This window comes from Eutrigla gurnardus (genome assembly GCF_963514095.1).
Source record: "Eutrigla gurnardus genome assembly, chromosome: 17".
NCBI lineage: Eukaryota > Metazoa > Chordata > Actinopteri > Perciformes > Triglidae > Eutrigla > Eutrigla gurnardus.
Window position 1 is genome coordinate 23,893,054 of NC_139928.1, and position 11,372 is coordinate 23,904,425.

At 43.6% G+C, this 11,372-nt stretch overlaps 1 protein-coding gene across 1 annotated transcript; it reads right to left on the reverse strand.

The window, feature by feature from the left end:
* Positions 1 to 619: 619 nt before the first annotated feature.
* On the reverse strand, positions 620 to 11,242 carry LOC311028262 (uncharacterized protein; the record flags this gene model as incomplete). Its single annotated transcript, XM_084032698.1, has 4 exons — positions 620 to 2,738; positions 3,477 to 3,575; positions 3,845 to 4,321; positions 11,011 to 11,242. The coding sequence occupies 4 exons, from the start codon at positions 11,240 to 11,242 to the stop codon at positions 1,564 to 1,566; spliced, it is 1,983 nt and encodes a 660-aa protein (XP_083888824.1). The 3' UTR covers positions 620 to 1,563.
* Positions 11,243 to 11,372: the final 130 nt, after the last annotated feature.

The window sequence follows — 11,372 nt, forward strand, 5'->3', positions numbered from 1 at the left end:
TGCCTTCGCTTTGATTAGCACTTTAAACCCATCATCTCTTTTTTTCTCTGGTCTCATTGTTTTTGCCTGTGGGTTATTATCCATATCACTATCTGGGGAATGATATCCTCTCTCTTTCCTTTTGTGTCTACACTTGCTCACTGTAGTCCATCCCTCCCCACCCCCATCCCATTCCGCTCCCGTGGGCATGGGCCGACTCTGATCTTCAGCAATCCTCGACTGTATACCATTTAAGGATTTTACCGGTGCCTCAGCACCCGATCCACGGATCGATCAGCTGAGCCTGCGCTGATCTGTGCAGGAATACCGTTCCCGGACCTATACAGGCCGTCTGCAATATCCCTACAAACAGATCCCCGCAATACTCAGGCCAAACAACCCAAAAACAGCAATATCTGAAATCTCCTAACCACTGTTCTCAAGCCACCAACCACGCCGCTCCAAAACTTCTCCCTCCAAATCTGCCAAAGCTCCCGGTTCCGCTCCAGAGTTCCCCGGTCGGGAGGTTAACCTACAAAATAAAAGTCCTTAAATTGATTAATGAAACAGTTACATTTTCAGTTACTTTCCATTTCCATTCCCTCTGCACCTCTCGCTCAGCAATGCAATCTACACTGTGTGATTTCATCCTTTTTCTTTAATCAATCATTTGACAGTTCAGGAGGTGCTCAGCTCAACAAAACTTCACAAGAAAACATTTAACCTTCAATTTGACCACTGATCTTCTTAAAACCATGAAATACAATATGCAAGAGGAAAAAAAAAGGGACACGTGGTTGAAAAGATAAAACAATTCATGGGTCTGACCGTGCAACGACTCAGAATCAGACGTAGACGTGTGTCTCACGTACGTAGCAGCTGAAAGGTTTCTCTTCTTTATGAGTTCTTAGGTGTCTCTTCAGATGTCCACGGTCACATTTACATTTAGGGCATTTGTCCAAAGCTTCTTACAATAAGTACATTTGTCAAAAGAAAGAAACCACAACATATCATTGCCAATAAAGTCAGAGGGGAAAAATAGGAACAAGTGTTCGGTCCTCGTCTGAGTAAAGTAGTAGTTGTTCATTAAGGCTACCTTAAGTACAACAGTGCTATGATCAAAATGCTATAGGTAAGAACAAAGAAATGTTTTTTTTTGGGTGGGTGGGGGCTTGTTAGTGGGTCATGCTATGCAGAGTCGAGGTGAAGTCTGAACAGATGAGTCTTGAGTCTTTCGTGGAAGATGGCAGTGACTCTGCTGTCCTGACATTGGTCGGGAGTTTGTTCCACCACTGAGGCTCCAGAACAGAGAAGAGTCGGGACTTTGCTGAGAATATTTGTTTGATTTCAGCGATGGCGGTACCAGCCGGCCAGCTGAAGTAGAGGAATGAAGTGCTTGTGCCGGGGCGTGGGTTTTGACTACGTTGAAGGTGGATGGGTGCCGTCCCATTGATGGCCTTGAAGGCCAGTGCCAGTGGTCACCGAAACATTTCTTACAAACTGAGGAGCTAAGAGGTTTTTCTCCTGTGTGAGTAATCATGTGTCTCTGTATATGTTGACTCTGTGCATTTTCTTACAAGCTGGTCAACTGAAAGGTTTCTCTCCTTTATGAGTTCTCATGTGTGTCCGTAAACCTCCCCTCTGTGCAAAAGATGTCTTACTAACTCGGCAGGTGAAAGGTTTTTCTCCTGTATGAGTTCTCAAGTGTCTCTTCAGATAGCCATGGCCACTGAAACATTTCTTACAAACTGAGCAACTGAAAGGTTTTTCTCCTGTGTGAGTTCTCATGTGGTTCTGTAAAGTTGGTTTCTGAGCAAAAGATTTCTGACAAACTGAGCAACTGAAAGGTTTTTCTCCTGTGTGAGTTCTCATGTGGTTCTGTAAAGTTGGTTCCCGAGCAAAAGTTTTCTTACAAACTGAGCAGCTAAAATGTTTTTCTCCTGTGTGAGTTCTCATGTGGGTCTGTAAAGTTGGTTTCTGAGCAAAAGATTTCTGACAAACTGAGCAACTAAAAGGTTTTTCTCCTGTGTGAATTCTCATGTGTACCTGTAAGTGTTCATTCCGTGGAAAACATTTTTTACAAACTGAGCAACTGAAAGGTTTTTCTCCTGTGTGAATTCTCATGTGTAACTGTAAGTGTTCATTCCGTGGAAAACATTTTTTACAAACTGAGCAACTGAAAGGTTTTTCTCCTGTATGAATTCTCATGTGTCTCTTTCGATGTTTATAGTTTGTAAAAGTTTTCCTACACTTAGAGCATCTAAATGGTTTCTCACCAGGACTACACCTCATCACACTGTCAGGGACTTCATCATTCTTCAAAGCCTTTAGACCTGACTGAGTTTCTCTGTTCTCCTGCCAATCAGCACTGTCATCAGTCTCAGGATCAGAAGAGTCTCCAGTCTTGTCTTCAGAATCTGGTTGTAAATATAAGTTCCTGGCTGGTTCTGGTCCTCCACAGTCCTCTTCTTCAGCTTCTGTTTCCATGTGTTCAGTTGAGCTGCAGGCTGCAGGTGAAGGCAGCCCTGAGGACTGAGGCTTCTTTTCATCTTCTTCACTCTTTACAGGGACAAGAGGCAATGGGAACTTGATATCAGCCTCCTCCAGCCTTCGAAGCTGCTCTCCCTCCTGACTGGTCTGGACTTCCTCCAGATCCTCTTTAATGTGTGGGGGTTCCGGGTCCTCCTGGTTCAGACTGGAGCTCCAGTCCTGCTGCTCAATGTGAACCTCTTCTTTGCTCACCAACAGCTGCTGAATGTCTGCAGGAAAACACACACACAGAGACGTTTCAGTAAAACAGCTGAACAATCAGTCAACTGTACGTACTCTAGTTTTCCTGCCATCATTCAGTGTTACAGTCCCTGTGCACAGTTACCAAACAGGAAGAACGACAGACGGACACAAACTGTAAAAATACAATGAACCAGCTGTTATGAGGTCATCCGTAGTCACATGACAATTTTCATAGAAACTGCATACCAGTCAGTCTGAACACCCAGCAACAGATCCACGGAGAATGAAACCAATCTGGTTCCCTCTAGTGATGTCACGATACCAAAACTGTGACTTTCATATGATACTCGGCCTAAATGTCTCGATACACTCATGGAAACGATACCATGGTAGAAATCTAGGATGTCAGAACATGGAGTTTCATATAAGTTATTGTATTTATTAAGGATGAAAAAATATAGTGGACTCCCACAATGCATTGTTAAAGTAGCATACAACCAATGGCTGAAAAGCTGATAATGTCTACAACTCACACAGCTTTTACCCGGAAAGTTGCTGCAGAGCAAAACAAAGCCAGTTGTTGTCAGCTGTAGCATGTTAGTCGGATTAGGCCGGTTAGTCGAACGCAATGGACGTCGATTTGACTTCAAACGGTATGCCGACACTGTTCAAGTGAAGAACATGAATACTCTGTATGTTATATCATGTTGAAACACTTGACGTCATGTAGACGCTGAGAAACCCGGATGTGTTGATGAACGAACCTGCTCTGTGAATCCGGACTTCCGGGAGGAAAACAGCGTCTAAGAGTCTCCGCTGTCGCTCGTTCTCCTCTTTAGAACGAGAAAGTTCCTCCTCGTACTCTAGGTAGAAAAAAAAGAAAACAGTGAAAAATACTGTCCAAACGATGTTTTTCGGAATACAGGCTGGTTCAGCCAGGCAACTAACCAGAATGTGTATTGATACTTATAGAAAGGACAAGGACAGTCTGGTTCTCTGCAGGGTCCAAGTGGCACGGCACTAACCTGGCTTCACTGCTTGTTTGTTTTATCATCAGTGAGCAGACTATGTCTTAAATTAAAGTTTTTTTTTGTAGTTTTCCTACACTTAGAGCATCTAAATGGTTTCTCACCAGGACTACACCTCAACACACTGACTTCATCATTCTTCAAAGCCTTTAGACCTGACTGAGTTTCTCTGGTCTCCTGCCAATCAGCACTGTCATCAGTCTCAGGATCAGAAGAGTCTCCAGTCTTGTCTTCAGAATCTGGTTGTAAATATGAGTTCCTGGCTGGTTCTGGTCCTCCACAGTCCTCTTCATCAGCTTCTGTTTCCATGTGTTCAGTTGAGCTGCAGGCAGCAGGTGAAGGCAGCCCTGAGGACTGAGGCTTCTCTTCATCTTCTTCACTCTTTACAGGGACAAGAGGCAATGGGAACTTGATATCAACCTCCTCCAGCCCTCGAAGCTGCTGTCCCTCCTGACTGGTCCGGACTTCCTCCAGTTCCTCTTTAATGTGTGGGGGTTCAGGGTCCTCCTGGTCCAGACTGGAGCTCCAGTCCTGCTGCTCAATAGGAACCTCTTCTTTGCTCACCAACAGCTGCTGGACGTCTGCAGGAAAACACACACAGAGACGTTTCAGTAAAACAGCTGAACAATCAGTCAACTGTACGTTTCCCGCCATCATTCAGTGTTACAGTGTTGACTTCCGGCTTTCCTACAGTGCAGTCACTTTTCCTCAAGATTACCATAAACTTCTACAGAAGATTTTACTGCTGGAAACAAAAATGAATCGGTTTGAAGTAAATGTAGAAATGAATGGACTTTGTGGGAACAACACCACTCTAGCACTGACTCAAAACAGTGGACAGGAACATGCTAGAACCCAGCTAAGTAGCAATAATGAAGCTATGAAGAAACGGGAGGATCCTGTACACGGTAATAAATCTACCAGCGATAATCCTCCCTGGAACACACTTGGTGCGAAGCCAAAGAGAAGACCATCTCCCTGTGACATGGGAGAACGGATAACTGGCAGGACCCAGCGCCCCGATATCTGTGATCTGACCGGCTGGCCTGCGTTACCATCTCCATCCAGGCACAGCGCCTCCTCAACCCCACTGCCTCGTAGGACACAGCAGCGGACAGCTGGGAAGAGGAGAGCTACCACGAAACCTCCCCAGCAAACAACTGTTCAACTAAAGAACAGGTTTTCTCCACTGCTGCAGGACCATGGATCCCCCTCTGACTGCCTGGATAACCCCCCCACCACCACGCAGCAGGGTAAGACCTGCTAACTTAAAGCCACAGAGAAAGCCAATGACAGGGCCTGAAAATCTGATTGTGGGTGACTTTTCTGTTAAAGATATGAAAAGCAGTAATAACATCAAAGTACTCTGCTTTCCGAAGGATACGGTGTCTGATTTGGAAAAAAGAATCCTGGAAATTGTGGCTGCACACCCAACTGTGAAAAATATCATTCTGCACATTGGATTTAATGACATTGAAAAACAACAATCAAGAGAGTTGAGAGAGGACTTCAACAAACTCTTTGAAACAGTCAGCTCTGTGAATGCTGAGGTTTTCATCAGTGGCCCTCTGCGAGAGGAGCGGAGACATTCAGTAGACTGTTCTGGCTCAACAAATGGCTCTCAACTGCATCTCTTGCTCGCCCAATGCATTTTATTGACAATTTCCGCTTTTTCTGGGACCGCAGGCATCTTATTAAGACAAACGGACTTTGCCTAAATAAGCTAGGGGCAAAGCTATTCATCACCAACATGTCTTACTGCCTGCGTCATCCATCTGTCGCCAAGGACAAGAGACGAGAGGAACCAACAAAGAGGGAAGACGAAACACAGATTATCAGAAACGTTGCAACTAAGTCACCAAAACCCAGGACCCCCTCTTCAAAGACTAAGTCACCAAAACCCAGCACCCCAACTTCCAAGACTGCAACTAAGTCACCAAAACCCAGGACCCCCTCTTCCAAGACCGCAACTAAGTCACCAAAACCCAGGACCCCCTCTTCCAAGACTGCAACTAAGTCACCAAAACCCAGGACCCCCTCTTCCAAGACTGCAACTAAGTCACCAAAACCCAGGACCCCCTCTTCCAAGACTGCAACTAAGTCACCAAAACCCTGGACCCCCTCTTCCAAGACTGCAACTAAGTCACCAAAACCCAGGACCCCCTCTTCCAAGACTGCAACTAAGTAACCAAAACCCAGGACCCCCTCTTCCAAGACTGCAACTAAGTCACCAAAACCCTGGACCCCCTCTTCCAAGACTGCAACTAAGTCACCAAAACCCAGGACCCCCTCTTCCAAGACTGCAACTAAGTCACCAAAACCCAGGACCCCCTCTTCCAAGACTGCAACTAAGTCACCAAAACCCTGGACCCCCTCTTCCAAGACTGCAACTAAGTCACCAAAACCCAGGACCCCCTCTTCCAAGACTGCAACTAAGTAACCAAAACCCAGGACCCCCTCTTCCAAGACTGCAACTAAGTCACCAAAACCCTGGACCCCCTCTTCCAAGACTGCAACTAAGTCACCAAAACCCTGGACCCCCTCTTCCAAGACTGCAACTAAGTCACCAAAACCCAGGCGATCTCCCCCTCAGTGTCAACATCCACCTCCAGCAGTTCATCCCAGCTGTGACGCTGCTCACTCCCCCCCCCCCCCCCCCCCCTTATGGCCACCCCCTGACAGCAGCCCTGAATATTACTGAGACAGAAAAGGGTTCAGCAGTAGACCACATTATCAGCTGGACCCAAGGTCGCCTACATCAAAACATGGCACCTTCTGCATTCCTGTTGTGACTACTAAGAGAGTAAACATTGGGAAACTTGAACACACAGCTAACCTAAACAATCTCATTCCTGTTCTCTCAAAATCAAAGTCAACCTCAAAGCCTGTCAATAACACCATCAGGATGGGTCTGCTAAATGTTAGGTCTCTTAATAACAAATCATTTTTAGTCAATGATTTTATTACCACTTCTAAACTTGATTTTATGTTTTTATCTGAAACATGGCTAGAACAAAATAACAGTGCAAGCATTCTGATGGAGACAGCACCCCCCAACTATAATTTTATTGATGTTTGTAGATCTGGGAAAAGAGGTGGAGGGGTTGCTGCTATATTTAAAAATTAATTTCAGGGAAACAGCTCTCCTAGAGTTCTCCTGTTAATTATTTACAGGCCACCTAAATATTCATCACATTTTTTCGATGATTTTACTGAATTTTTGTCTAGCATCTTCACTGATTTCGACTGCCTAGTTATAACCGGTGACTTTAATTTTCATATTGATGATTTGAATGACAAGGGTGCAAAAGAACTTTTTAATATTCTAGACACATTTGACCTTTCTCAACATGTGAAAGAGGCTACTCATTGTACGGGACACACCCTGGACCTGATTATCACAAAAGGTCTCCATGTTTCTGATGTTTTTGTGACTGATCTTCATTGTCTGATCACTTCTGTGTTTTCTTTAATATTGCTTTCATTCCTGACACACAAACAGAATCAAATAAGGTCAAAAAGCGGTACATCAATGAACATGCCAATGTACTCTTTAAAAATGCCATCTCCTCGTTACCACCTCTAAACCCATGTCATGCTGATGATCTTGTAAACATCTTTAATTCCAAAATTCTGAATGTCATAGATGTCATTGCACCTGCTATGGTTAAAACAGTTTCTGGTAAGCAAAAGGCACCCTGGAGAAAAGCTGCTGTTGTGACAGCCCAGAGAAGAGAGTGCAGGAAGGCTGAACGAATCCGGGGGAGTACTAAACTTCACAGTGTTTCCCCTACCATTGTACAGGCCTGGCGGCGCGCCAGGCCAAGGAGACCTGCCGCCAGGCCAAAAAAAAAATCAATATACCAAAAATAAGCCACCTATCAATTCATTCATAAATCAATAATCATTTACATTAGGAGCGCCTCCGCGCAGCACAGCAGACTTGCTCCGCAAGACGCGCGGCCGCAACAATCCTCGCCGCGCGCTCCCGCTACTTTTTTCTTTGTGTACTTTACGCGCTTGATGTTGTTCTGATGCCGTTCCGCCTCGTTAAACCACCACGATGTCGCTTTCTACTTTGAAAACACGGAACGTTGACACTGTATTTTGATAAGCTGTTGCACTCTTCAGACTCATGGTGTGAGCGGAACCGGTCCATAGGGTCCTTAAAAACAACATCACGCCATGTGTGTGTAGTATTAGGACGTGATGACGTATGTACAACCGGCCAAAGCCCGTTTGCCCCCCCTCCCCGGGGGGGAGGATTGTTTTTGATAAGATGTGGAACTTTGAGTTAACTGCTGTTGAGTAAACCTATAACTTATATTTTACTTGATAAAATAAGACAATATATGCACTCATATGTCGTTGTAGTGTTTTACAGTATCTGTAGCTATTAATGTGATGCTCATCATTTTCCAGCCATATTTTTCTGGACCCTGATCATTTCCATCAACCAGCACCTTAATAAGTCACTCTCTCCTTGTGATCTTGAATACACTCTGGTTGAACAAAAATGTTGAATGCAAATATAATAATTGCAGAATTGCAAACTGCTTGTTGTGCCACCTGACTTAATCCAACTGCACCAATACACCATCCCACACGTCTCGTCTGTTTAGGTTTTTTTTCGGTGGGTACCACCGGGCCTGAAAAAAATTCTAGGGGAAACACTGCTTCATATTCACCATGACATCTATAAAGAGAGCCTCCGGGCCTACAATTTAGTCTTCAAAAGTGCGAGAGAAACATACTTCTCCAATATCATAAACAACAACACTAATAAGGCGAAAACCCTATTTGCAACTGTTGACAGACTGACCAACCCCCCCAACACAAATACCAGCTAAACTCCATTCCACGCAGACATGCAATGAGTTTGCATTCTTTTATACTAATAAAATTGAAGGCATCAGACGCGCCATCAATATCTCAAACAAAAAAGTTGGATCACCACCCTGTTCAGGCAAAAGTAACACAGCAATGACGGCAAGCTTTAATGCCATAGACTGTAAAACTCTAGTGGAAACGGTGACAAATCTAAAATCATCCACCTGCTGCCTTGATGCTTTACCTACCAACTTTTTTAAGAATGTTTTTGACTGCCTATCAATAGACGTATTGCAAACAGTTAATAACTCCATTCAATCAGGCAATTTCCCAAAGGCCTTTAAAACTGCAGTCATTAAACCTCTTCTTAAAAAAGCGGAGCCTAGATGCCTCTATTATCAACAACTACAGACCAATTTCCAATCTACCCTTCATAAGTAAAATAATTGAGAAAGTTGTCCTCCAACAACGAAATCACTTCCTGGCTTCAATTGGCTGCCACAACAACTTCCAGTCAGGATTTCGACCTTTTCATAGCACCGAGACGGCCCTTATTAAAGTTGTAAATGACATCCGTCTTAACACAGACTCTGGCAAAACTTCAATATTAATGCTATTAGACCTCAGTGCTGCATTTGACACTGTCGACCACTCAATACTCCTGGACAGGTTGGAAAACTGGGTGGGGCTCTCAGGCACAGTCTTAAACTGGTTCAAGTCATATCTACAAGATAGGAACTATTTTGTTTCCATTGGCAACTTTGTATCAGAACCTACCAATGTAACGTGTGGAGTCCCCCAAGGTTCAATCTTGGGGCCAACTTTATTCAACATCTACATGCTCCCACTAGGACAAATCATGCAAAATAATAACATTGACCACCATTGCTATGCCGATGACACCCAAATCTATGTAGCACTATCACCAAACGACTATCGCCCCATAGATCTTCTGTGCCAGTGCATTGAGCAAGTCAAAGACTGGATGTGCCAAAACTTCAACTACAACTAAATAAGGACAAAACTGAGATAATTGTTTTTGGTGCTAAAAAAGAAAGGTTTAAAGTAATTCAACACCTTCACTCTCTGTCCCTGAAAACCTCAAACAAAGCCAGAAATCTTGGGGTTATTATGGATTCTGATTTACATTTCGACAGTCACGTCAAATCAGTAACAAAATCAGCCTACTATCACCTAAAAAATGTAGCAAGACTTAGAGGGCTCATGTCAGCTCAAGACATAGAAAAACTTGTACATGCCTTTATTACTAGTAGGCTAGACTACTGTAATGGTCTCCTTGCAGGTCTTCCAAAAAAAACTACAAAGACCAAAAAATGTGAGCACATTACACCAATTCTTAAATCCTTACATTGGCTCCCTGTATGTCAGAGGATTGATTTCAAAATCCTCCTGCTCACATATAAATCACTACATGGTCTAGGACCGAAGTATATCACTGATATGCTCCCACTACATAAGACTTCTAGACCACTAAGATCTTCTGAGACCAATCTGTTAGTGATTCCCAGAGTAAACAACAATCACGGGAGAGCATCATTCAGTCACTATGCAACAAATGGCTGGAATAAACTTCCTGAAGATGTAAGACTTGCCCCAACTCTGACCACTTTTAAAACTAGACTGAAAACGTTTATGTTCACCATAGCTTTCTGCTAAATCCTTTAATGTCTGCACTGTTTTTAATTATTGCAAATATGTTTTATTCTCCTTTTCTTTCTGTAATGCATTTTTAATTTTGCCTTTATTTTCTTTTAAATCTTCTATTTTTTTTCTCACTTTGTTTTATGATGTGAAGCACTTTGAGTCTGCCTTGTGTATGAAATGTGCTATACAAATAAAGTTGCCTTGCCTTACAGTTCCTGTGTACAGTTACCAAACAGGAAGAACGACAGACGGACACAAACTGTAAAAATACAATGAACCAGCTGTTATGAGGTCATCCGTAGTCACATGACAATTTTCATAGAAACTGCATACCAGTCAGTCTGAACACCCAGCAACAGATCCACGGAGGATGAAACCAATCTGGTTCCCTCTAGTGATGTCACGATACCAAAACTGTGACTTTCATATGATACTCGGCCTAAATGTCTCGATACACTCATGGAAACGATACCATGGTAGAAATCTAGGATGTCAGAACATGGAGTTTCATATAAGTTATTGTATTTATTAAGAATGAAAAAATATAGTGGACTCCCACAATGCATTGTTGAAGTAAAACAAAGCCAGTTGTTGTCAGCTGTAGCATGTTAGTCGGATTAGGCCGGTTAGTCGAACGCAATGGACGTCGATTTGACTTCAAACGGTATGCCGACACTGTTCAAGTGAAGAACACGAATACTCTGTATGTTATATCATGTTGAAACACTTGACGTCATGTAGACGCTGAGAAACACTGATGTGTTGATGAACGAACCTGCTCTGTGAATCCGGACTTCCGGGAGGAAAACAGCGTCTAAGAGTCTCCGCTGTCGCTCGTTCTCCTCTTTAGAACGAGAAAGTTCCTCCTCGTACTCTGCTATCGTTCCTTCAAACAGCCCAAATATCTCTTCAGCAGCCGCAGCTAGTCGCTGCTCCACCAACGCTCTCAGCATTTGGACTTTACTCATTTTCTCCACAAACTCCGTTAAACCGTCTCCAGCTAGCATGCTAAGCTAACTAGCTTCCTATGCTACCTGGAGATGAGTCAGAGGTCAAACCTTCAGAATAAAAGGTGAAGAGTACAAAGTCCATCCAGACGGGTTTATCCAGACACACAGAGACTCTGATGGATCAGTA